The sequence below is a fragment of the Pristis pectinata genome, chromosome 4 (genome assembly GCF_009764475.1).
Source record: "Pristis pectinata isolate sPriPec2 chromosome 4, sPriPec2.1.pri, whole genome shotgun sequence".
NCBI classification, from domain to species: domain Eukaryota; kingdom Metazoa; phylum Chordata; class Chondrichthyes; order Rhinopristiformes; family Pristidae; genus Pristis; species Pristis pectinata.
This window is the reverse complement of record NC_067408.1, coordinates 46,923,692-46,949,638: the sequence shown is the minus strand read 5'-3', so window position 1 is coordinate 46,949,638 and position 25,947 is coordinate 46,923,692. Positions and strand designations below refer to the sequence as shown.

Genomic DNA, 25,947 nt, shown 5'->3' with positions numbered 1-25,947 from the left:
GGGCCTAGTTACAACAAGTAGGGGACCCATATCCCTCAGCAGAGGGTTAAAAAGCAGAGAGTGTAGATTTAAAGTAATTGGTAGAAGGATTAAAGGAGAGAAGTTTTGTTTACACAGAGAGGGTGACGTCAGGATACAATTCATTCCCTGAAAGGGTGGTAGAGGCTTTGAAGTGTGGTGAACCCTTGTAATACTTAAACGATATTTAGATATGTACTTGAAGACCTATGACTTGCAGATAGCTCGAAGTGTTAGAGCTGTCACCCTCAGATGCCTTGTCAGGTCATAGTATTTCTTCCCACGTTGTTTCAGGTACTGGGGAACCATCACCCCCATCAGGCCATTCTGACTATCACCCCTCATCCCTGCTGCCCTTCCCTCTACTGTAGATGAAATATCATCATTACATGTAGGAGGGCTGTGGCTACATGGAAACGCGCCCATTAAGACCTGAAACCCTGACATGCTAGCTGTGTAGTAAGTGCTGGCAATAGTGCAAAATACATGGATAGATCATCAGGTCACATCCTTTGTATGGAAGCAAAGCCTTGTGAAAATGCTACCACCCTGTTACTCAAGATCACGAACCAGTATAGTCAATAGATGAACCACAGAGCTATATTTGCATTCTTGTAGTGGGGCAGGTTAATTTCATGTATATAAAAACTTTGTATAAAAGATCATTTCACTGTGTGTTTTGCTGTACATGTGACTATTAAAGAAAACTTACCTTAAAACTTTTGCCACAAAATCATTGATAATATATTCCACAGCTATGCCTGATAACCATTTCACTGTGACCGTGCAGAAGACGGCTGCTACAACTAGATGCAATCTTCAAGGAAAGCACACATTGATTGTTGGTAAGGACAGCCTGGTCTTGAAAGATCCTGTGACTAAGAAAGTTGTCTATAAGTGGCCTTACCAACTTCTGCGGAGATATGGAACAGATCAGGTGAAGTTTTGTTTTTTGCAGTTTTTATCTTTATTCTGCTGTGTGTCATATTCTTTGTTTGAACTTGCCCTGTTATGCTTGTTACTGATCAGTACACAAATTGCAATGGCTTTGCTCAATTTAAGTGTACCCAGATCAGTGCCATCAGCCAGTTCCAATCGAAATAAATTTGATATACACAACCTGAGATTCATTCTGCATTAGTGCAATGGGCTTTGGGGTAAGCAGAGGCCAGAGTGGTAGATATAAATGACATCAAAAACATAGTGCTGCAAAGCGGTCACTTTTTACCAGGAAATATTGTCCTTGGTTTTAACTGGGGGACTCTTTCAGAATGAATTGGAGGTAAACCACCACAGTGTTCTCAAATCTAGGCCATTTTAACACCAGATCTCATTTATGTAATCCGGGACTGCCTATTGAAACTGGGACATTTGATGTTGGAACAAGAAGTAGGAAACCAGGTTGGGAGTTTTAGGCTACTTACACTTCCTGCGCATAAATTTACTGAAGGCTTTGGTAGCCAACAGCGACCAATGGACACTAGGTTAGGATTATGGAAGTCCAAGAGATCCTCACAAGGCCAGACTGATGTACTCCTGCTCTTCCTGACATACAAGCATTTCGTGACACTGTTACTTTTAAGCCTATCTTTGCCACTTCTGAGCAGCTGGTGCCAACTACCGTAGTTTGGCATTTAGGATCACCTCCCCCAGAGTCACTGATAAAATGATGCCACAGGAGAAGTGACCTGATTGCACTTTCTCACTTGAATATAGGGTAGGCAGCATCTGTTTCTAGTGGGAACCTTGGCTGCCTTGAGAGTCAGCAAAGATGAAATGGTGTGTTGTTCATTTCTCCTAACCTGCCTTAACCCACATGCATGGGGAAAATCTAGTCCAAGACCACAGAGCAACACAACACAGAACTCTTTAAAACACTTATTAAAACTGAACAAATAAAATAATATAAACAAAAGCATGACAAATAAGATGGCATGTCACATGAAATTACCAAAGTAGTGCTATAAAAATATACAATATTACAAATTTTCACACTCTAAGATGACAATATTTTGTATCTTACACAGCTTTAACCTTTAACTGCAATTGTGGTATCTCTCCTTATCGCTTCCTCTCTCTCTTTCTTTCTTTAAACCAATTCAGGAAATGACTCACAATCAAATGTTAAACAAACAAGACAGCCTAAAACACAGTCACATGCATTTCAAGAAGACTTTAAGTGTTAAGTCTTTAAAACAAAGGAATACTGAAAATTACTGATCATGTTATTGATAACTTTAATTTCCCAAATATGGACTGTGACTTCCTGAGTGCCAGAAGCTTAGATGGGCAAGAATCTGCATTCATGAAGGTTTCTTGAAACATCATGTCAATAGTCCAATGAGGGAAGGGGCCATACTAGACCTTGTATTGGGAAATGAGCCTGGCCAGCTGATTGGAGTTTCAGTAGGAGGGCATTTTGGAGACAGTAATCATAACTCTGTAAGTTTTCAGACAGTTATGGACAAGGATAAACCTGGATCTCTGGGGGCAGAGTGAAGTGTGCTAAATTGAGGGAAGGCTAATTACACAGTGTTAGGCAGGAGCTGGGGAGAGTAGATTGGGCATGGTTGTTATTGGCTAAGGCCACTTCTGCCATGTGGGAGTCGCTTAAAGGTCAGCTGGTCAGAATTCAGGACAACATGTTCCTAAGAGGAAGAAAGCCAAGAATGGCAAGGTTCAGTAGCCTTAGATTTCGATAGATGTTGTAAATGTAATCAAAAAGCAAAAGGAGGGTTTATGAAGCTAAAATTGGACGGGACCTTTGAAGAATATAAAGGAAGCAGGGACGGACTTTAACAGGGAATCAGGAAGGTTAAAAGGAGCCATGAAATGTCATTGGTGAGTAGGATTAAGGAAGAGTCCCAAGGCATTTTATACATACATTAAAAACAAAAGGATAGCTAGGGAGAGGGTAGGGCCACTCAAGGACAAAAGAGGGAAGTTATGCCTGGAGCCGGAGCAAGTGGGCGAGATATTAAATGAGTACTTAGCATCTGTATTGACCAAGGAGAAGGACATGCGGAATAATGAGATCAGAGAGGGGTATGTTGATATGCTTGGGCGTGTCGGTATCAAGAAGGAGGAGATGTTAGGTCTTTTGAAGAACATTAAGATGGATAATTCCACAGGGCCTGCTGGGATCAATCCCAGGTTATTGAGGGAAGTGAGAGAGGAGGTTGCTGGGGCCTTGGCAGAGATCCTTGTGTCCTATTTAACCACAGACAAGGTCCCAGACGAATGGAGAATAGGGAATGTTGCTCCTCTTTTTAAGAAAGACAATAGGGAGAAACCAGGAAATTATAGACTGGTGATCCTTACGTCAGTAGTAGGAAAATTATTGGAGAAGATTCTTAGGGATAGGATTTACTCATATGTGGAAAAGCGTGGACCTATTAGGAATAGTCTTTTAGTCCAGAGCAACACAAGAGGCGCTGGAGGAACTCAGTGGGTCAGGCAGCATCTATAGATCTATAAAGTCTATGCCTGACTCACTGAGTTCTTCCAGCACCTCTTGTGTTGCTCCAGATTCCAGCATCTGCAGTCTCCTGTGCCTCCAGTCTTTTATTCCAGACCCAGTTTCCAATTATGTCTGGAACACTTGTTAAATCTCTGCCTTTCAGATTTTACTTTCTGATAATCACCCATTGGTGGGGGAAGAGAGTAGTTATCCTGTTATCTTTCCAGAGAATAACCAACTTCCTTAATATTTGCACTTCTGCTATGCCTAGAGCTCCCAAATCGATTCTTGACATGGCTGCATTAGTAATAGGCTCTATGTGAGCTAGGAGGGATCTTAACCATGGAATCATAGAAACATACAGCACAGAAACGGGCCCTCTTGGCCCACCTCATCCATGCCAACCATGATGCTTATCTACATTAATGACATTTGCCCGCAATAGGCCTGTATCCCTCTACACCTTTCCTATCCAAGTACCTGTCCAAATGCCTTTTAAACATTGTCATTATATCTGCCTCCACCACCTCCTGTGGCAGTTCGTACCAGATATACACCACCCTCTGTGTGAAAAACTTACCCCTCAGTTCTCCTTTAAATTTCCCCTCTCACCTTAAACCTTTACTCTCTGGTTCTAGATTCCCCTGCCCTGGGAAAAAGATTCTGGCTGTCTATCCTAAGTATGCCCGTCCTAATTTTATAAACCTCCATAAGGTCACCCCTCAGCCTCCTACATTCCAGTGAGAATGTACCCAGCCTATCCAATCCCTCCCTATAACTACAGCCTTCCATTCCAGGCAACATCCTGGTGAACCTCTTCTACACTCTATTGCTACCACATCCTTCCTGGTGACTAGAACTGTACACAATAAGTGTGGTCTAACCAATGTGTTGTACAACTGCATCATGACGTCTCCACTCTTATACTCAATACCATCAGTGGAAATTGTCTCCAGCCAATTGAGGCCAGTTTGGCCTTCTTCCTTGTGTTTCACTGTAAACAGGTCACAACCTATTAGTGAATGCTTCTGAGTGCTTCCCTGCACTGTAAATACTCTGACATTAAATGGACCACCTCTTCCATTTTCACAAGCTTGCCTAATGTGCCATTTAGTATCATCCCAAGTGACCTTGTGCTGACCACACTTAGTGTCTGGAGGTAGTTCAACTGACACAGTCTAATTGAAAAGCCAATGCTTCTTCTCAACCTCATTAAAACCCTGCAGTGCAGCAATTGCTTCTAAATGCTAAATGTAACCTTCCAGTCCCTGTCTGAGGGTTTCCATCAGTCTTATAGTTTCCCTTAATTGTGAGGGAGTGTAAGGTTCATCAAAAGTCAACACTGCCAGGTTTCCCCACTTCTTTGGGAGTTTTTGTGTGCCTTGTGGAACACATTACTCCTCACTCTGCACTCTCTTGTTTCCTTTCACCTATAAGACCATAAAACATAGGAGCAGAATTAGGCCATTCGGCCCACTGAGTCTGCTCTGCCATTTGATCATGGCTGAATTATTATCCCCTCTCAACCCCATTCTCCTGCCTTCTCTCCATAATCTTTGACACCCTTACTAATCAAGAATCTATCAACCTCTGCTTTAAATATACCCAATGACTTGGCCTCCACAGTGGTTTGTGCCGATGAATTCCACAGATTCACCACCTTCTGGATGAAGAAATTCCTCCTCATCTCTGTTCTAAAGGGATGTCCTTTTATTCTGAGGCTGTGCCCTCTGCTCCTAGACTCTCCCACTACTGGAAACATCCTCTCCACGTACACTCTATCCAGGCCTTTCAATATTCAGTAGGTTTCAATGAGATCCCTGCCTCATCCTTCTAAACTCCAGTGAGTAAAGGCCCAGAGCCATCAAATGCTCCTCATATGTTAACCCTTTCATCCCCAGGATCATTCTTGTAAACCTCCTTTGGACCCTCTCCAATGCCAGCACATCCTTCCTTAGATATAGGGCCCAAAACTGCTCACAATACTTCAAATGTGGTCTGACCAATGCCTTATAAAGCCTCAGCATTACATCCCTGCTTTTATACTCTAGTCCTCTCGAAATGAATGTTAACATTGCATTTGCCTTCCTTACTACCAACTCAGTTAACCTTTGGGAACCCTACACTAGGACTCCCAAGTCTCTTTGCACCTCCGATTTCTGAATTCTTCCCCCATATAGAAAATAATCTATGCTTTTATTCCTTCGACCAAAGTGTGTGACCATCCATTTCCCTACGCTGTATTCTATCTGCCACTTCTTTGCCCATTCTCCCAGCCTGTTCAAGTCCTTCTGCAGACTCCCTTCTTCCTCAGCACTACCTGCCCCTCTACCTGACTTTGAATCATCTGCAAACTTGGCCACGAAACCATCAATTCCGTCATCCGGATCATTAACATATATCGTGAAAAGTAGCAGACCCAACACCAGTCCCTACGGAACACCACTAGTCACCGGCAGCCAACCAGAAAAGGCCCCCTTTATTCCCACTCTTTGCCTTCTGCCAGTCAGTCAATCTTCTCTCCATGCTAGTACCTTTCCTGTAATACCATGGGCTCCTATCTTGTTTAGCAGCCTCATGTGCGGCACCTTGTGGAAGGCCTTCTGAAACCTTAGCTTTTTGCCTTTTCCACCACATGTCATAGGACAGATCACACTCTCTGTCTCTGTTATTTTTGCTGCAGCCATTCAATTTCTCCCTCACACACTGAATGATCAGCACATGCTTCAGATTCCTTTAACTGCTGTAACAGCACCCAAAAAGCTGCCTTTAAATTACAGAACGATATAAATAGTTGATTATTCTCTTCCCTTTCATCATCCAGTGCTTCACGTAATTTGCCACACTGATGTAATTTAACAACTCATGACTCTAAGTAACTACATTGTCTCTTTTTTTCTCTTCTTCTTACTCCTGTTGTAATATATTGTTTTAATCTCATAACTCGACCGTCGATGCTTGTAAAGTAGCTGCATCTTGTCTGCATTCTTCACCCTCTTGTCTAACATCTGACAATCTTTTCATCAATCTCACTACTACTACATCAATCTCCCATCCTTCTCTTGCAGTTTTCTTTTACCTTTTTTCCCAGCACTGTACATCTTATTTCTGAAACTTTATTTCTTTTTCCTTATGTTCCCACACGAGCTGTTGTGTTCTCTGTCCTCATGATAAAAGCCACGTTTCATCCATTTAGTTTCTCTTAACCACAGAAATCTCTTACCATCTCATAGTCCCTTTGATAGGATTGGTCATCCTTCAGTACCCCACATTGGGTGCCAATTCTGTAGGCAGTTGCTCTTACACCTATCTGAGTTCAGCCTTGGCCCTTCAGGATGGGGAAAACTAGCCCAGGCTCACAGAGCAGAACAAACCCAGAACTCTTTTAAACAGTTTATTAAAAACCGACCAAGTGCCACAAATAAGATAATATGAACACAAATAGTACAAGTAGGAATACTGCAAACTGCCATACTCTAATACGATCTCTGCATTCTGTATCTTATAGTTTTACCCCATAATTGCCATCCTGGCACCTCTCTCTCTCCCCCTCTCTGTACACATGGTCAATCTATTTGCAGTTTCATTGAAAGTTATTCTCTAACTTTAAAAACAGAACTCAACCTGGCAACCACTCAGGATGTGGACTGATTCCATCTCAAGTTATTCCCATCTTCCCTGAGCCTCCTTACTTTATAATCCAAAAATCACACCTGTGACTGTTTGATTGTCTTTCCTTTTGATTACAAACACCTCCATTTTGTTTGCCTGCCATGAATTGTATGATACAGTAATGTTTGATGCCCATTCATTAACACAACAAAGAAACTTTAAAGGAAGAAAAAGTTTGAGTTTATCAGCATTCTAAAAGTGGTTAATGAGTTTTCCCCCTGATGTCTACACGGGCAAATAAATGTTGAGAAGAGACCCACCTCATTGGAGTCAGACTAGACTGGGCCTAACTCTAACTCATCTTTTGACCCATATTTGCTGCATGAGGAGGCAACAAAATCAAGTAAATTTTGTTTGTTTTGTTAAGATGAGAGAAAGGAGGATACAGCAAAGTTTCTTCCTTTCAGTGATAATATGTGCGGCTTACTGTAGAAATTGCTCATGCAGCCGATTTATTTCTCTTTATGCAGTTCTTGGTGTAGGTTGGATAACAGATACATTTGTTACACTCTGTGGCAAACACGTAGATGGGCCTGGGTGGCTCACAGATCAATGAATTAGCCATCCATCCAGATTGGAACCTGTTTGAATGCCAAGATCAGACTCCTGGTGTCTCTCTGAACTAGGCTGTCTGTTTGTGGGATATATTCAGCTGCATGTTTCATTGGTTGTGCTGGCATGTTTCATTGGTTGAGTTGGGATGTTCACTGCCAACCAGATGAACAAATCTCATCCCTGTTCCAGACCCAGGACAGCTGTTGAGAAATTCTGCACTGATTGTGTATCTGTTGCTGGTCCTCCAGTACCTTCTCTGCCATCAGCCTAACCAAGCCTTTTTTTTGTTGTTCACCTGGGCCAAAACTACAGGGGGTCTACAAACCAAGCTGCCCTTTACCAAATAGGGCACACTGCTATCAACTGGGGACTACACAAGTTGCCATCCCTATCTTTATCACTGGCTGCATCTGCATGATGTGATTAATTCACAGGCCTCCTTCAATGGTTAGATCCCTTTTCTTGGATGTGTTCCATATAGAATATAGAAAACAGTACAGTACTGGATCAAGCCCTTTGGCCCATGATATCTATGCACATTCTAGGCAGTTACCACTCTTGATATATTATAAAAAACTTGCCTCAGACCTCCTTTAAACTTTCTCCCTCTTACCTTAAAGTTATGCCCTCTAGTATTTGACATTCCACCTTGGGAAAAAAACTCTGACTGTCTACGCTATCTATTTCTCTCATAATTTTATATACTCCTGTCAAGTCTCCCCTCAGCCTCTAACACTCCAGCAAAAACAATCCAAGTTTGTCCAACCTCTTCCAGCTAATACGCTCTAACAGGGCAACATTGTGGTGAACAACTTCTGTACCCTCTCTAAAGCCTTTACATCCTTCCTGTAATGTGGCAACCAGAACTGCACACAATATTCCAAGTGCGGCCTAACCAAAGTTTTATACAGCTGCAACATGACTTCCCAACTTTTATACTCAGTGCCCCGACTGACTAGAATGCCATATGTCTTTTTTTACCATCCTATCTACTTATGTTCCCACTTTCAGGAGCTAAGGACAAGATTCTTCTGAACATCACTACTCCTAAGGGTCCTGCCGTTAACTGTATACTTTCCCTTTACATTTGACCTCGCAAAGTGTAACACTTCACACTTGGCTGGATTAAACTCCATCTGCTATTTCTTCACCCATATTTTCAACTGATTTATATCCTGCTGGGTCCTTTGACAACCTTTCTCACTATCCACAACTCCACCAGTTCATGTGCCATCCGCAAACTCACTAATCAGGCCACCTACATTTTTGTCCAAATCATGTCACAAATAAACAGAGTCCCAGTACTGATCCATGTGGAACACCACTGGTCACAGACCTCCAGTTAGAGAAACACCCTTCCACCACTACCCTCTGTCTTCTATGATCAAGTAAATCATGAATATGATTTCTTATCTCAAATCATCTGGAAGGCTCTTTCATTCTCATGAAACAGGTGTTCTTACAATGCTGGCATTTACTTCTCATTTGTATGAAATGGTAGTTGTGCATTTCTCCTTCAACTACTGTGATGTTACCCTCACTGTGCTATTAGGAGATTTCTGAACAGGGACTAACTGTATTCACTAATTTGCTTATTTTCTCCATCTGCTACTAGCCATAGTGTGGTGTTGGGACCTGAGTGCAGCCACAGCACTTCCAGACAGAAAGTGAAGGTTGTATTATTTTATCAGCATTCTAAAGGCTGTTAATGAGTTTTTCCCCTGATGGTAACACTTGCAAATACCTGTTAAGGACAGACCCAACCTCACTGCAGCTATCCTGTTATCTGTGCAATGTCTTGTAACTTTAGGGGCATTGCCACATAGCTGGGGTTCAGAAGAAAAGCTTGCATTTGTATAAGCAAATATGTTTTATACAAATGAAAAGACAACAAGATGCTGGAGGAACTCAGCAGGTCAGGCAGTGTCCGTGGAGAAAAGCAGACGGTCAACGTTTCGGGTCAGGACTCTTTGGGGAAGCCCAATATACAGGGGGGAGAAACAGAGCAGTGACAGGTGGACAAAAGAAGAGAGGCGGGGTGGGCACAAGGTGGTGATAGGTAGATGCAGCTAAGAGATAGTGATAGGCAGATGCAGGGGAGGAGGGGAGAGCAGATCCACCCAGGGATGGGTCAAAGGTATGGAGGCAGGCGGCATGGGGGACGGGAGGAGAGGAAGAAAAATGGCGAAGAGAAATTTGATGTTCATCCCGATAGGCTGCAAGGTCCCAAGACAGAAAATGGGGTGTTTGCATTTGGACTTCTCCAGGCAGTGGAGGAGGCCGCACACTGAAATATCAGTGATGGAGTGGGAGAGGAAGTTGAAGTGACTGGCAATGGGGAGATGCAGATCGCGGTTATGTATGGAGCAGAGGTGTGCTGTGAAATGGTCACTTTGTCTATGTTTGGTCTCGCCAATGTAAAGGAGGCCACACTTGGAGCACCGAATGCAGTAGATGATATTAGGGGAGGTGCAGGTAAATCTCTGTCTCATCTGAAAGGACTGTTTGGGTCTCTAGGTGGAGGTGATGGAGGTGGTGTAGGGGCAGGTGTTACACCTATGGCAGGGGTAGTGAAAAATCCCTGGGGTGGGAGTGAGATGGGTGGGGAAGGAGGAGCGAATTAGTGAGTCACGGAGAGAGTGGTCTCTACGAAAGGCAGAAAGGGGTGGGGAGGGGAAGATATGCTTGGTGGTGGGGTCCCATTGGAGATGGCAGAAGTGGCGGAGAATGATGTGTTGGATACGTCAGCTGGGGGGATGAAATATGAGGACAAGGGGGACCCTATCCCTGTTGGGTCTGGGAGGGGTGGGGGTGAGAGCAGAAGTGTGGGAAATGGCAGAGATGTGGGTGCGAGTGACCTGCTGAGTTCCTCCAGCATCTTGTTGTTTTTTCATCCAGATTCCAGCATCTGCAGTCCTTTGTAATTTGTATAACATGTAGAGATACAGCTTGTATGAAAATTGCAGCACAGGCACTGGGTTCCCCACAGTAACTTGGGATACTAATTTTGTTCAGTTTTTGATCTCTTTTAATTCTCCTTGCATTCTTACTGAAGGCAGGACTATAGGTGCTGGATGGGAATGAAGCAACCTCAGGCCTCTTGTCCTCCCAATGCTCTTTGTGGATTGTACCACCTCAATGCTTAACTGTCAAAACAGAATCTGGAGCACTGAATTTCTCCACAACAAGCTTCTCCTCTTGAGGTTTATCTAGAACTTTTACTGAAGTGATGGCGGGTGATACAGAGGATCCCTAGGTATAGAGTTTACTTGGTAGCTTTCTCTGTGGGGACTTTACTGAATAATTATCTTAGTGAGGTAGTGCCACCTTGTACATTTCAGACATTGTCATAATGTAACTAATAATGAAATCTACCTAGTAATAACTTACCATGGCTTGCCCTCAATCTCCAGTCTCTGATAACATTAAATCCCTAGATCTTTAACCTCTTTTAGAGTCAAGCTGGTGAACCAGTTACAAGAATGTATTTGATTCCATACCAGTGGAGAATCAACAGGGAAATGGCATTTGAGATGAGTAAGGCTTCAGTGTCAGTGATCTGGAAACAGGGTAACAAGCAATTTTGATTTGACATAGTTTCAAGTTCAAAGTTGCCTTCTTTTTCAGTTTGCAGAAGGTGGGAACAACACATGCAGCTCAATTTCTAACACATGATAGACCTAAAATACGAAGCATATTTCAATATAACATAAAGCCAAATGCAGTTTTGTCAATTTTCTATTGTGTGCCAAAGTCTGATGCAAATCTTTTTCATGCAGGAAGCATTCATGTTTGAGGCAGGCAGAAGATGTGATTCAGGAGAAGGGGTATTCTTATTCAACACAAAGGAAGATGGAAAAATTTACAACATTGTTGATACAGTTGTTAAAGCATTAGAATCCAACAAAGAACATCAGCCATTGAAATCAACCTCTGAGACTTCCACAGGACCTGGCCGAAAACTATCAAATGCGGTAAGTTTCCCTCAAGAATTGGACAACCAAAAATCTCAAGGTGGAAGTGGGCATGCCTTGAAGATTGAGCAGGACACTACGAAAGGTTCAAAAACAACCAAGAGTAAATCAAATCAAGATTGGAAAGGCTATAATTCAGCCTGTGGAGTTGAGTCAAGTGCAGAGACAGTTGGAAAAAGTAAAGTTACGTCTACAGAAGAAACGGAACGAGAACAAGTAGTTTATGCCACTGTCAAGCTGCCCAAAGCTAAATCAACGAAAGGGAACATGAAAAACTTAACACTTGATCCTATGGAATACCGAGAAGGTGGGGAAGATGATGATTCTGAAACAAGTCCTGTCTATGAGAATATTTCTGAGAGAGAATTTCCATTTTTCTTCAAGGAGGAATCATCTTCCCTCAAAGACATAGAAAGGCCAACTTACCAAAGATCAGGGGAGAGTACTGAAGACAAGAACAAATTTTCTGACTCAGATTATGAGAACCTTGCAACTGAATGGAGTCATCAAGTTACAGAAGGTGATTATGAAAATGCTCAGGTCAATCAGAAAATTGATGTGTACACAACTGTCGATCGAAAAAAGAATAAGGAAAGAGGGGCTTCTCCAAACCCTGAAACCTCAAAGATCACAAAAGCAAAGCTTCCACCTGGATTCCATGAGATGCTGTCCGATCTATACGCTGTAGAACTAAGTAAAACACGAGATGCAACAGCACCAAGGAAAGATAAAATACAACAGCACCAAGGAAAGAAAAAGACAGGAAAAGATTGTGAGGTGAAGACATGATACTTAGGGGAGAAATAATCTCTGAGTATCCTTGAAATTATTTAGGCATTTAAAAATAGTCTGTAATATTCAAAGTATTTTATTTTCTAATTAAGGTTATAATTAAGGTTTGTGAGTGACCCGAAATGGAACGACCCGTTGGGCCTTTTTCTTTGTGTGTAGACCTGTATCACTGTTAACAACAGACTGTGAATATAAGCCACTGCAAACAAAGTGGGTTCATTTCAGTCAAAGAAGATTTCCCTTTCACACAAAGTAGTTTGGCTTATCCAGTCAGAAAAGACTCAAATCTCCAGTACGTTTTGTGCAATTTTGGAATCTGGTGAGTATATCCCACTGGTTGTCAAAGTCATCTGAAACACATCCGTGATTCACTCTTTGTTTCTCAGTGGTACAATGGGACACCAACACATTTTGGAGACCTTGTCCAGTGGGGCAGAAGGCATATTGAGATCTATCCAGGCACCTGAATTCCACCATCAGCATAATAATGGTATTCTGAATGACACATATGAAGATCTCTTTGTGGTTGTACATCATACTGTATGCATATTGATGGAGTGGTTGTCTTGCCCTTGGTGTTATCTGCTAAGTACCTTCATTGCCACACTTAGACAATCAATGTCACATAGCACTTACGGGAGTCAGCCAAAGTCATCAGCTCAAGTGCCCGCTCATTCCGACTGGCATCATCACAGGAAAAGTGTGCAATGTGAAAGGATGTCGATTAACAAATGTGAAGAATAAAACCTCCTCAAGCTTACTCTGCACAGGATCTGCAATAAGTGGACCTTTTTTGTCTCATCTCTTACAAATTCGGTTCCCAGACATACAGTATTTGAATCCTTTGCCCCATTCACTCTCCTGTCTCAATGTCTGTTTCTGTCATGGAGTGAGGACAGCACTGTTCTTAAGACCAGGTTCTAACTATGTTGTTCTGAAGCAGAGAGAAAAGGGTCTTAAGCTAAATTTTAACACCGAATTGCAATTATATCACTTATAGAAGTGCATCCGAGTATTGGTTAACTGTATGTTTCCTGGTGTATTGCATGCATTAGGTAGGACAGAATGAAAAGTGTTCTTACCTCATAGTCAGTAGGTCGAGGGTTCAAGTCTCACTCCAGGGGTCCTAAATAAGCATTCTTTATACAACAAAACTGAACATAATGAACAAAGTGAATGAATTGCGGACCCAATTTTAACATGGAAGACATACTGAGATACACCTGTTAGCCAGAATTGGGAACTAAACATACCAGGTTTAGGGTTTACAGGAAGGGTGAAGAAAATATAGTTGGGGGGGGGGGAGGAGTGGTCTTTGTGCTGCAGGGAGATATAACGGTAGGTAAGTAGCTGTGGGCAGTTAGAATTATTAAAGAAAAGGCATTTAACAATCTAGTGTGAATTGTGCACTGCTCCTGATGGCAGCTGTACCAGAGAAAAAAAATCATAAATGCAGCAGTTAGACAAGAATGTGGTAAAACCGGGTTGGTTTTATCAGTAAACTTTAATTTACAGGTGAGCCTGAAAGGTATCCAGTTTCTGGAGAGTGTTCAGGATATTTTCTGCCACAGAATATCGTAGAACCAACAACAGAATAGGCCATAAAAATTAGTTATGAATAACGAGCAAAGCAGCCTAACATGCATGAACTTTTATCTAATAGTGTTCACAACATGAGCAAGTTCGAAAGTTAAAAATGTGAAAAGTATTCCTTGATTCTAGCCTGAATAAATCTGACTTCCATCTGATGCAAGAGTGCCCATGGCAAACTCAACAAATCTGGTTATGGACAAAATCAAAGAAGAGCAGTGGAGAATGTTCAGAAATTAATTTAATGTGATTTAGAACCAGATATAAGAAAAGAACTCTATTTGTCAAAAGAACCCAGGCATGGACAACTAAACACATAAATTGTAACATTAGGGTAAAAGAAAAAGCTTGCAAGAGGCAAAAACTAACGTAGATCCTGGTGTCTGTGAGCACAGCTAAAAATTGATGATATCTTTATTAGTCACATGTACATCAAAACACACTGTGAAATGCATCTTTTGCGTAAAGTGTTCTGGGGGCAGCCTGTTTCCGGTGCCAACATAGCGTGCCCACAACTTCCTAACCCGCACGTCTTTGGAATGTGGGAGGAAACCAGAGCACTTGGAAGAAATCCACACAGACACAGAGAGAAGGTACGAACTCCTTATAGACAGTGGCCAGAATTGAACCTTGGTCACTGGTGCTGTAATAGTGTCACGCTAAACTGCTACACTACCATGCCAAAGTAAATAGTAAGAGCTGCATAAAGGGAGAATGAAAAAGAACTTGCAAGAGGTATTACAATCCCCACAAAGCTGTTTAATCAATTATCTTAGGAGAAAGAGGGTGGGCCTAAGTGCTGGTGATACTGCAAATGAAAATGAGAAAATGGCAGGCATACTGATTGATTACCTTGTGTCAGGACTTACAGTAGATAAAGAGGATAACATCCCTGACAATCCAGAATAGTAATACTGAATCAGGGATTGAACTCTCCAAAGCTAATGTAAGCAGAATAACAATGATGAAGAAAATAATGGTACCAAAGAGTGACAAAACATCAGGATCTTATTGTTTCCATCTCAGGGTTTTAAAGGAAGTAGGTGAGAACATTACAGATGTAATTTTTTTTTCAGTTTATGCTGTATTTCCAAAGTATGCCTTTAGATTGGAAAATTTTGCCCATGCATTTAAGGTGAGAGGGAGTAGTTTCAGAACAGACGTGAGCGGTACGTTTCTTACTGAGAGAATGGTGGATGCCTGGAATGCGTTGCCTGATAAGGTGGTGGAGGCAAATTCATTGGGGGCTTTTAAGAGGGGCTTGGATGGGCACATGAATGAGAGGAAAATAGAGGGATATGGGCATTCTGTAGGTAGGAGGGAATAGCTATGTCAGCACAACATTGTACATTAACGATTTGGATGATGGAATAAATGGTTTCATGGCTAAGTTTGCGGATGACAGCAAGATAGGAGGAGGAGTAGGGAGTATTGAAAAGATAGGAAGGTTGCAGAGGGACCTAGATAGTTTAGGAGAATGGGCAAGGAAATGGCAGATGAGATTCAATGTAGGGAAATGTGCAGTTGTACACTTTGGAAGCAAAAATAAGCGGGCAGATTATTATCTAGGAGGAGAGAAAATCCAAAGCACGGAAGTACAAAGGGACTTGGGGGTACTCGTGCAGGATACCTTAAAGGTTAACCACCAGGTCGGATCGGTGGTAAAGAAAGCGAACGCTATGTTGGTATTCATTTCGAGAGGTGTAGTGTATAAAAGTAAGGAAGTGTTGATGAGGCTCTACGGGGCACTAGTGAGGCCTCATTTGGAATATTGTGCGCCATTTTGGGCCCCACATCTTCGGAAGGATGTGTTGATGTTGGAGAGGGTTCAGAGGAGATTTACGAGGATGATTCCAGGAATGAAAGGGCTTACGTATGAGGAGCGTTTGTCGGCTCTTGGACTGTACTCGCTGAAGTACAGAAGAATGAGAGGGGGCCTCATAGCGACATTTAAAATATTGATAGGAAAGGACAGAGTAAATGTGGCTAGGCTGTTTCCCTTGGTGAGTGACTCCAGGACCAGAGGGCACAATCTTAGAATTAGAGGGTACAGTTTCAAAACAGAGATGAGGAAAAATTTCTTTAGCCAGAGGGTGGTGAATTTGTGGAACTCCTTGCCACATACAGCAGTGGAGGCCAGATCAGTGGGGGCGTTCAAGGAGGAGATAGATAGATAGATATCTAAATAGTCAGGATATCAAGGGATATGGGGATAAGGCCGGTAATTGGGATTAGAATAGTTTTTTTTTCTTCTTCCCCCATTCCCCATTCCCCATTTCTATTTCCCTTTCCTTGGAGCGGACTCGATGGGCCGAATGGCCTGCTTCTGCTCCCTTGTCTTGTGATCTTGTGAACATTGTGGGCTGAAGGGCCTGTTCTGTGCTGTACCGTTCTATGTTCTACCATCCTGCTATTTACAAAAAAGAGTGAGCAAGGGAAACGTAGAGAAGTTAGCAGACAAACCACCACTGGGAAATTACTGAACTCTATGATTAAAGGCTAGAATGACTGAACAGCTTGAAATTTTTTATTTGATGGGAGAGAACCAGTGTGAATTTGCAAAAGGTGGGTGGGTCATGCCTAACAAAGCCAGTAGAACTTTTGAAGAATTAATTAAGATACTGAACTGAGGTATGTGGAAGTTTATGGAATAGAAATTATTGACATGACTGGGAAATTGATAGAAGGAGAAAGAGAATAGAGATAATGAGCAGGGACTCAAAGTGGCAGGGGGTTACTACAGGTGTCCTGGAAGGATCAGTGTAGAGGTCGCAACTGTTCACCTTAGTTATAAATGGCTCAGATAATGGAAAAAAAAGTCATATATCCAGAGTTTCTGAAAAAAACATTTCAAGCGGTATAAAGACAGAATCATTAGAACAGGTGAAAATAAATTGCTCAATGTAGCCTAATGTGAGGTCATCCTCTGTGCTTCTTTTCTCTCCTGTCATGGGATTGAATTATTTTGAGACTTGGATTAAATTATTAGCCTTGTGCTGCTCATGGATGTGCCACTGTTTCTGTTTTTCCAACTGCACTGACCAGAGGTTTGTGGGCAATATGGTAAAACTGTAATCAGTTGTCATGAAACTTGTAACCCTCATTTATTTCTTGTTAAATTTCAGCCTCAATTGAATTTCAATGATACCTTGTTGAAGATGAGGGGAATCAGTGTAACTTTTCCATTTGCTGATGCCATAAGGCTGGATGATGTCATTTCGCTCAAAGATTCCTCCACTTAGTAACCCAGTAAATCCTAGTCCCACAGAAAATAAATGCAGTCTCTTGTGTCCCCTATTCCCATCATTCATTCTCAAGTTATTCAACACCATAGCCTCTTCAAGATGTCCTGCAAGAACTGAAACATTATCCGCACCTCCTAACCCCCAACCTCACGATAGCTCAGTCTAGTCATTGTATCACACATATTTCTGAAGTACCTCCATCTCCATACCATTCTCCACATACATTCTGCTAATTAGTACATCATCTTATTCTCAGGCAGCCCCTCAGGATTGAGGATGACTTGCGTCCACTCTGACTTTGTGAGTTCTATGGTGGTTAACAAGACCAATGTAGGAACAGCAGACTCTTCCACAGATGGGGCAGTAGGCGGGCAATTTGTGCACTACTTCTGCCACTTCTACAGGGCCTCTGTGTACTCCTGATGCATGGATTTGATATTCTCAATACCATTCCAAATGCTCCTCCACTCTGAGGGCACACACATATGTATTTGATATATATGTGCCTAATGTACATTGTTTATAATTTATATTGTATAGTTCTTTCATGCATATGATGTTTTTTTTGATGAATACCTAGATCTGAGGTGCTTTCCCACGAGGAATGAGCAGCAGAAAAATAAGATTCAAAGAGCTGTAGGCATCAGCTGTAAAGTAGCAACTTGCTTTTAATGAAAATGCTGAGCCCTCAGAGGTGTTGATACCACAAAGGATTTGCCTGTTATATAGGGGGTGATGTAATAGAAAATTCTCATGTTCCCTCTTAGAATCAGCAAAACACCCTGCAGTGGCCACTAATCAAACAGAGTCTCATTACTGAATAATTAAAGATGTATAACTGTCTCTTGAAAACAAATGTTTCTTTCATTTGTACGATCATTTAAAACTCACATTAAAACACTGGACCGATTTTCAATACTGTACATAGAATGAAATTGTTCCTAATAAAATAATGTTGATGGTAATTAAAAATATTTTTCTCTTCCCAATGTTGTACAAAGATTAGTGACATATATGTGTGACCTGAGCACAGTGGTAATCTGTCCCTGCAACCAAAAGTTTCAGAACAGAAAGGTAACAACAGAAAAATTAATTACTTATTTGTGCATGTCTGTAAAGTATTAGGGATAACAACAATTACTCTGTTATATGAAAGGTGTGTGACCATGGTGTGGTGGGGTTCTGATACCCTGGATGTCCATGCCTCCATGTGAACATTTAAAATAGAAGCAAGAATAGGTCAGTAGGCCCCTTGGGCCTGATCTACCATTTAACCTCAGCACTACCTTCTTTCATTAATCCATGATTCCCTTTCTATCCACACACCTATCCATCTCCATCTGGAATATACTCAGTGACTGAGCCTCCACAGCCATCTTTGGTGGAGAATCCAAGGATTCATTAGCCTCTGAAGAAATTTCTTCTCATCTCGGTCCTGAATGCCCTTCTTTTGAGAATGTCATGCCTGGTTCTAGACAGCCCATCCAGGGGAAACATCGTTTCTGCCTCTATGCTGTCAAGTCTCAGAAGAATACTGGATGTTTCAATGAGATTGCTTGCTGTTATTCTAAACTTGGGAGAGCATAGTCCCAGTCTGTTTAATATCTCCTCATATGACAACCCTGTGCCCCCCAACCTGGAAATAAATCTGGTGCACCTCAGTTGCGCAGCAATGAAGCCTCCCTATCATCTCACAGTGTATATTGCCACCTTGCTCTGTATCATCAGCAAACTTGGATATATTACACCTGATCCGTTCATCTAAATCTAGATTGTGAACAACTGGGGTCCCAGTATCAACCTATGTGGCACTCCACCAGGCAAAGCCTCCCTATCTGAAAATAACCCATTTATTACTACTCTCTGTTTTTTATCCACTAACCAGTCCTCCATCCATGTCAGCATGTTACCTCACTCCCAACCACATGGGTTCTAATTTTGTTTAATAACCTCTTACTTGGGGCCTCATCAAAGCCCTACTGAAAGTCAAGAACCCACTGGTTCCTCCTTGTCTACACTGGTAGTTACAACCTCAAAAACTGTAACAGATGTGTCAAACATGATTTCTCTTTCATAAATCCATGTTGACTCTGCCCAATTCTCTTATTATTTTCAAAGTGCCCTGTTACGACTTCCTGAATTATAGATCCCAACATTGATGTCTAGTTTCCTGTTTTCTCTCTCTCCCTCTCTTTATTACTGGTGTTTCATTTGCTTCCATCCAACCTGTGGAAACTGTTCCAAAGTCAGCTGACAACCAGCATATCCACTCTATCTATCATCAACTCCTTAAAAACCTTGGGGTGCAGGTCTTTTGGGACTTATTGGCTTTTAGTGTCACTCCCTTCTCCAATATTTTATTTTTACTGATGCTACTTTCCTCTGGCTTTTTATTCATGCATTCTGTTGTGCTCCACTATTTCCTGGGTATTTTCTGTGTCTTCGGTAAAAACAGACACAAAATCTTTGTTTCATTTCTCTGCCTTTTCCTTCTTCCCCAATGTAATTTTTCCTGCATTATGCGGTAAAGGGCCCACCAAAACGTTAACTAATTTTTTTCCTTTTTGCATAGCTATGGAAGCTGTTACAGTCTGTTTTTACATTTCTCACTTACTCTCATATTCTTCATTACCTTTCCTTATCCTTGGACCTCCATTGCTGATTTCTGAAAGTTTCCCAATCTTTAGGCTTACTGCTTTTTTTTGGCAGTAGTATAAGCCTTTCATGGCAGGTTAGAGACACAAGAGATTGCAGATGCTGGAATTTTCCCAGGGTGAAAATGACTAACATGAGGTGCCATAACTTTAAGGTGATTGGAGGAAGGTATAAGGGGGATGTCAGGGGTAAGTTTTTTTACACAGAGAGTGGTGGGTGCATGGAATGCACTGCCGGCAGAGGTTGTGGGAACAGATAGAACACAGAGGGACATTGATAGGATGCAGAGCTGGGCTGAGAAGTGGCAGATGGAGTTCAATCCAGAGAAGTGTGAGGTGGTACACTTTGGAAGGACTAACTCCAACGCAGAGTACAAAGTTAATGGCAGGATTCTTGGAAGTGTGGAGGAGCAGAGGGACCTGGGGGGTCCATATCCACTGATCCCTGAAAGTTGCCTCACAGGTGGATAGGGTAGTTAAGAAAGCTTATGGGGTATTAACTTTCATAAGTCGAGGGATCGAGTTTAAGAGTCACGAGGTAATGATGCAGCTCAATAAAACTCTGGTTAGACCACACTTAGAGTACTGTGTCCAGTTCTGGTTGCCTCATTATAGGAAGGATGTGGAAGCATTGGAAAGGGTGCAGAGGAGATTTACCAGAATGCTGCCTGGTTTAGAGAGTATGCATTATGAGGAGAGACTAAGGGAGCTAGGGCTTTACTCTTTGGAGAGGAGGAGGATGAGAGGAGACATAATAGAGGTGTACAAAAGAGGAATAGATAGAGTGGACAGCAGGCGCCTCTTTCCCAGGGCACCAATGCTCAATACAAGAGGGCATGGCTTTAAGGTAATGGGTGGGAAGTTCAAGGGAGATATCAGAGGAAGGTTTTTTACCCAGAGAGTGGTTGGGGCATGGAATGCGCTGCCTGGGGCAGTGGTGGAGGCAGGTACATTGGTCAAATTCAAGAGATTGCTAGATAGGCATATGGAGGAATTTAAAATGGAGGGATATGTGGGAGGAAGGGGTTAGATAGTCTTATGCGAGGTTTAAAGGTCGGCAAAACATTGTGGGCTGAAGGGCTTGTATTCTGCTGTACTGTTCTATGTTCTATGTAACTCACTGAGTTCTTCTAGCAGTTTCTTTTCTACCCAGCAAGTTGACAGATTCGGGTGATGAGTTGAATCCCAGATAGTGAGTGACGGATGAGCCACTTTTGCTTACTAACAATTTTTTGTGGCATCCAGCAATGTCAGGTAAAAATATCTAACATCATTAACAGCAGCACATTGCAGTATTGGGAGTTGTTTTGACTATTAATCCCAGTGTCATCATTGACTGAGAGAGCTGATATGAGTTTGTCTGCCTGCAGAAGGATTCATGATTTTGGTTGGTGCATATGAGAAAAAGATGCAGTTGCATAATACTGGGTGCTTCTCCCTCCAAAATTCAGTTCAGCTGTTATCCCAGAGATTGGTGTCACACCTTACATGGCCTTCCCTAGGATAGGTAGTAATAGCTCTGCCTGTAGAATCAGGGAACTCAAGCAACCTGTCCATGTTGTTTTGTTTTAAGCAAGTACTGTAATCTGTGGAAATATAGCAGATAATTTGCAGATAGTGAGGTCCCAGAACTGATAAATGTTTTGGTGGATGAAAATGGGGAAAATACTGCAGATGCTGAAAATCTGAAATGAAAACAGAAAATGCTGGAAACACTCAGCAGGTCAGGCAATATCTCTGGAAAGAGAAAAAGAGTTAATGTTTTAGATCAAAGACCCTTTGTCAGAGAGAGGGAAAGAAAATGTCAATTTTCAAAGAAGCTAGGAAGAGATGCACAGGACCCCTGTTATCTCTAATATGGTGAAGGCAGGGTTTCCATGGGGATAAACTGTTGATGGCTGATAGGTTAATGAAGGAAGTTACAGGTGGAAAATGAGATGGAGGAACACAGAAGCTGTGAAATGCAGAGCTGTGAGAAACACCCAGAAGATCACACTATGTTAGTGAAGAGAGAAAACTGACCATTCTGATACAGAGAAAGTTACCTGAAGATGTTGAATTGATACCGAATCTGGAAGGTGGTATTGCAGATGGAAGGTGCAATACAGTTCTTCAAGCATACATTGGGCCAGTGCAGTAGACCACAACTAGATAGGTCAGAGTGAGAATTAAAGTTGTAGGTAACAAGAAGCTCAGGGCCACCCTATGGATTGAACGCAGGTGCTTCGCAAAGCAGTCACACAATCTGCACTTAGTTTCTCCAATGAAGAAGAGACTGCATTGTGAACACCAAATGCACTACATTTATATTTTAGTGGAAGATTTGAGTCTCCACCGGGATATCAAGAAAACAATTCTTTTAATGGAATCAGTTTACCTGAGTGGACAGAACCTGGGTTTAATGACTCATGTCTGTTGATACAAACTCCTTCAAACCTGCCTGTTCATCTTTCTGCAAAGTAAAACCTCTTTGGGAGAACTATCCCCGTAAAGAGTTATCAATAATGTACCAGCCTCATCAAATGTAACTCCAAATGTTAAGGTGGGAAATTGTTGGGGATGGAATTGGAATTGGTTTGTTATTGTCACATCTACCGAGATACAGCGAAAAACGTAATTTTCCATGCCATCCATACAGATCATTTTAAAACATAAGTACATGGAGGTAGTACAAGGGAAAAGCAATAATAGAATGCAGAATATAGTATTACATTTACAGAGAAAATGCAGTGCAGGTATAGAATAAGGTGCAAGGGCTATGACGAGGTAGACGCCATCATATTACTGCCGAGTCTCCAGCCTCCATCGCCAAATACAGCCTAGATTCTACACCCCAGGCTAATGCACCCGGCGGCGGTTTGCTCCGGGTTAGGCGTGTTTTATTTGCACTGTGTTGCGTTGGGTGAGCGATCAACAGTCTGCGCTGCGCAGTCACAAGGAAGGGTCACAAGACGAAGGAGGGTGTATTCGGCTCATCCTTCCAGATGAGCAGCCAGATTCGGCCCCCAAGAGGATACCGCCTGAATATCACAGGCTCTGGGCGTCAGCAGTGAAGGGAGAAAGCGCCGCTAACCTATGACGGCTTAAAGATACCGACCACTTAAGGGTGGATAGTCTACAAAGCAAAACAAAAATCACAGTACATGCTCTGGTGTTATAACCAGAATTTACGCGGGCAGACGGCGGCGCTGCTCCGGGACCACTGCAAACCTTGACAGTCGGTTTTATTTTGCTTTAGCGTTTTGGTTTTGTTTTGGGCACGAACTGGAAACAGAATGGCTGGGAAAATCCACCGGGCTGTGTTACTGTTGCTGGTTCTTGCGGCTTTCTATCAAACTCAGAACTTTGCACTGGACGTGGGCGAGGTGCCCAGGACAACGAGCGAATTTGCTGGTGGGTGTTTCAATCTGTGCCAGGACCAAAATGCAACGTTTATCAGGGCTGATTTCGTTTATTTTTGCGCGGATAATATCGATTCCATTTCCTATGATGAAGTGTTGCACTGGGTGAGTTAACCACCACGACGAAACTACACAACACAGAGTATTCTCAGAGTTACATGCAGTTAACCCTTTTAACGCATACACTGCCACATTTTGTTGGCTAACATCGTTTCGTTCATAAAAGAAGATTTTGCTTTGGCGTCACATTTTGTAGCACTTACAGGTGACTAGCGGTATCATATGTTCAACTCTTCCGGAGATCTAATGGGCCGAACGATCCCCAGCTTCTAGGCGTCTTAAAAGGTTAAACTGATATTGCATTCCTTAAGCTTAAAATAAAAACGCTTTTAAGTTATTTGAAGTTAACTAAAAGATAAATGAGCCGAATATTCGGACTTTTCCTCCAATAAAAAAAATCAACACTCCTTGTCGAATTTGCTGCTCGTGTATTAATCATTTCTCTTGAGGATGTTTCTCTGATGCAGGAAGGAGAGAAATGTATTAGAATTTTATCTGGCAACATTTCAGTACAAAGCTCAGGTAATCCGGCAAACTGGTGGTGGTGCTGCCAGACCAGATTTTCTGGACTGCTGAATGTTACTTCTATTAATATCCCAACACTTCAGACGTTGCGTGGTATTATAATAAATTTTCTAGTGAAGCAGATAGGTTTAAAGAGAGTGTAGGAAGGGGGCCCCAATGATTTGAAAAGGAGCAGAGAAACAATCAATCTCCTGCTGGACTAATCTCATTGTATTTTCCGTTTCCTTATGAATGTCTTGGTCCTTCTTTGGCACATTATGAAATCTGCCCAATTTTCAGACCTGTTGGTTTTCTGGCAACATGTAAAGGCCTTTTCCTTTGATCTAATACTATCTTTAACTTTTCGTGTACACCATTTCTGTTTCTCTTATCACTTATAAATTGTATATTCATTCCTTAAATTCTAGCCATTGCTTTTTTTATTGCCATACCTTTTTAAAGTAGTTATCCAAATTACCATAGCCAATCCACATTCCATGCCTGTTTGTTATATTTAAGATGAAGTCTCTTGTTTCAGACTGAACTAAATCACTTAGTTTTAAATAAAATTCTAGCATATTACCCAAAGGCCCCATAACTATCAGATTATCGATTAGCCCTGAAGTGCAGGCATCATATGCATTGTTTGTTTGTGAGGATCAGGTAGAAGAATTCTTTCCAGCACACCTTGATGGATGTGGTATCCTGCTGAAAGCTCTTCTCCTCCTTGCTCTTCCAGCAGTTTGATCTGCTCTGCATAGCTCTTTGCTCATTTCCCTTGTCACAATATTTCTAGGGGGAATAGCCATTTGTGCTGCCTTGCTGGCGACAGGGTTGTGCAAATGCTTTGAAGTCAGCAATGTTTCCTTCAGCACCTGCTACCCATTCCCTGTAGACTTTTGCAACCTGAAGCAACTTTGCAAAGCAGCAAACCCTTGAAGAATCACAGCAACAGCCAGAAAAATAAACAACAATGGATTTTTAAATACTTAATGATTGTTTTAAATAGGGTTGGTTGATTGTGAGTATGGGGTGGGTATGAATGTGGGTAAAGGGATACCTTCCTGCTGAAGGTTTGTTCTGCTTTGAGGTGTGCTGGCTGGAGCACCAAACTCCAGACTTGCTCTTGTCCAGTCAGTTTTGTATGTTGATTGATGATATCATCTGTTTGCTCAGCAAAATTCTGGAGGATGTACACTGTCCTACCTTCAACACATTGTGCATGTATGCATCTAGGTGTCTGCTTATGGAAACATTATTAAGCAGCAGTGATTGTATTCTGTAGTCAGATTAGGCTGGTGTAGAGCTTTAAAAGTTCAGTTTGAGTCTGCACAAAACTTTCCACAGAAGTATTAAACATCTTGAGTTTGCTTGAATTAAAGAGGATGTTTTATAGTTAAACACCCATCCATTTTGTTTGTCTGGCACCGTTCCTACCTTGTTCTGGTCTCTGACTACAAACTTAGAATGATTGGTGGACCTGTTGCCGGTGGTGTCATGGTGGCCCAAAATTGTACTCTCCTTGGTCGATGCACAAGGGAAGCACCTGCCACATTCTCCTGATTCCTGAATGCAGTGATGTGAGAGAGTGACAGCAAAATCCCACATCTCCCTGCTTCACAGTTTGGCTGATTGCAAGTTCATTATGCTGCCTCACCATCTATTTCTTTGATGGGTTAAATGTTTAAAAATATCACAGCATTGTTGTCTTTTATATAGGGATTGTGTAACATTGTGTGAAACTTTAATTCATGTGGGATGAGGGCTTTGAAGATGTGCTATTTTACTGCACTCTGTGCTTATGTGAACCCAGTTAAAACTATTCAATCAACAATTCACAAAGTGCAGTGAGGTGAAACTCTGCTTGAATTAGATGCAAGCTCAGGGTGGCATAGTGCACAGTAGTTAGTGTAGCTGCCTCAGAGCTCCAGGGACATGGGTTTGGTCCTGGCCTTGGGTACTGTTTGTGGAGTTTGCATGTTCTCTGTGCGACAGCTTAGAGATTTGCTGGATGCTCCAGTT

The 25,947-nt window shown here is 42.0% G+C and overlaps 2 protein-coding genes across 3 annotated transcripts in view; both read left to right on the top strand.

The window, feature by feature from the left end:
* LOC127569201 (docking protein 5-like) overlaps nucleotides 1-12,468 on the top strand; it is a 28,771-nt gene extending 16,303 nt beyond the window's left edge. Inside the window, exons 4-5 of the mRNA XM_052013606.1 lie at nucleotides 774-955; nucleotides 11,485-12,468. Of these exons, the coding sequence (XP_051869566.1) occupies nucleotides 774-955; nucleotides 11,485-12,468 (1,166 nt within the window). The remainder of the gene's footprint in view (nucleotides 1-773; nucleotides 956-11,484) is intronic.
* A 10,471-nt stretch (nucleotides 12,469-22,939) lies between these two features.
* LOC127569875 (semaphorin-4C-like) overlaps nucleotides 22,940-25,947 on the top strand; it is a 51,828-nt gene continuing 48,820 nt past the window's right edge. For both annotated transcript variants that reach the window (XM_052014864.1, XM_052014862.1), the window contains exon 1: nucleotides 22,940-23,353. In XM_052014864.1, coding sequence (XP_051870824.1) covers nucleotides 23,236-23,353 — 118 coding nt within the window. In that variant the 5' untranslated portion in view covers nucleotides 22,940-23,235. The remainder of the gene's footprint in view (nucleotides 23,354-25,947) is intronic.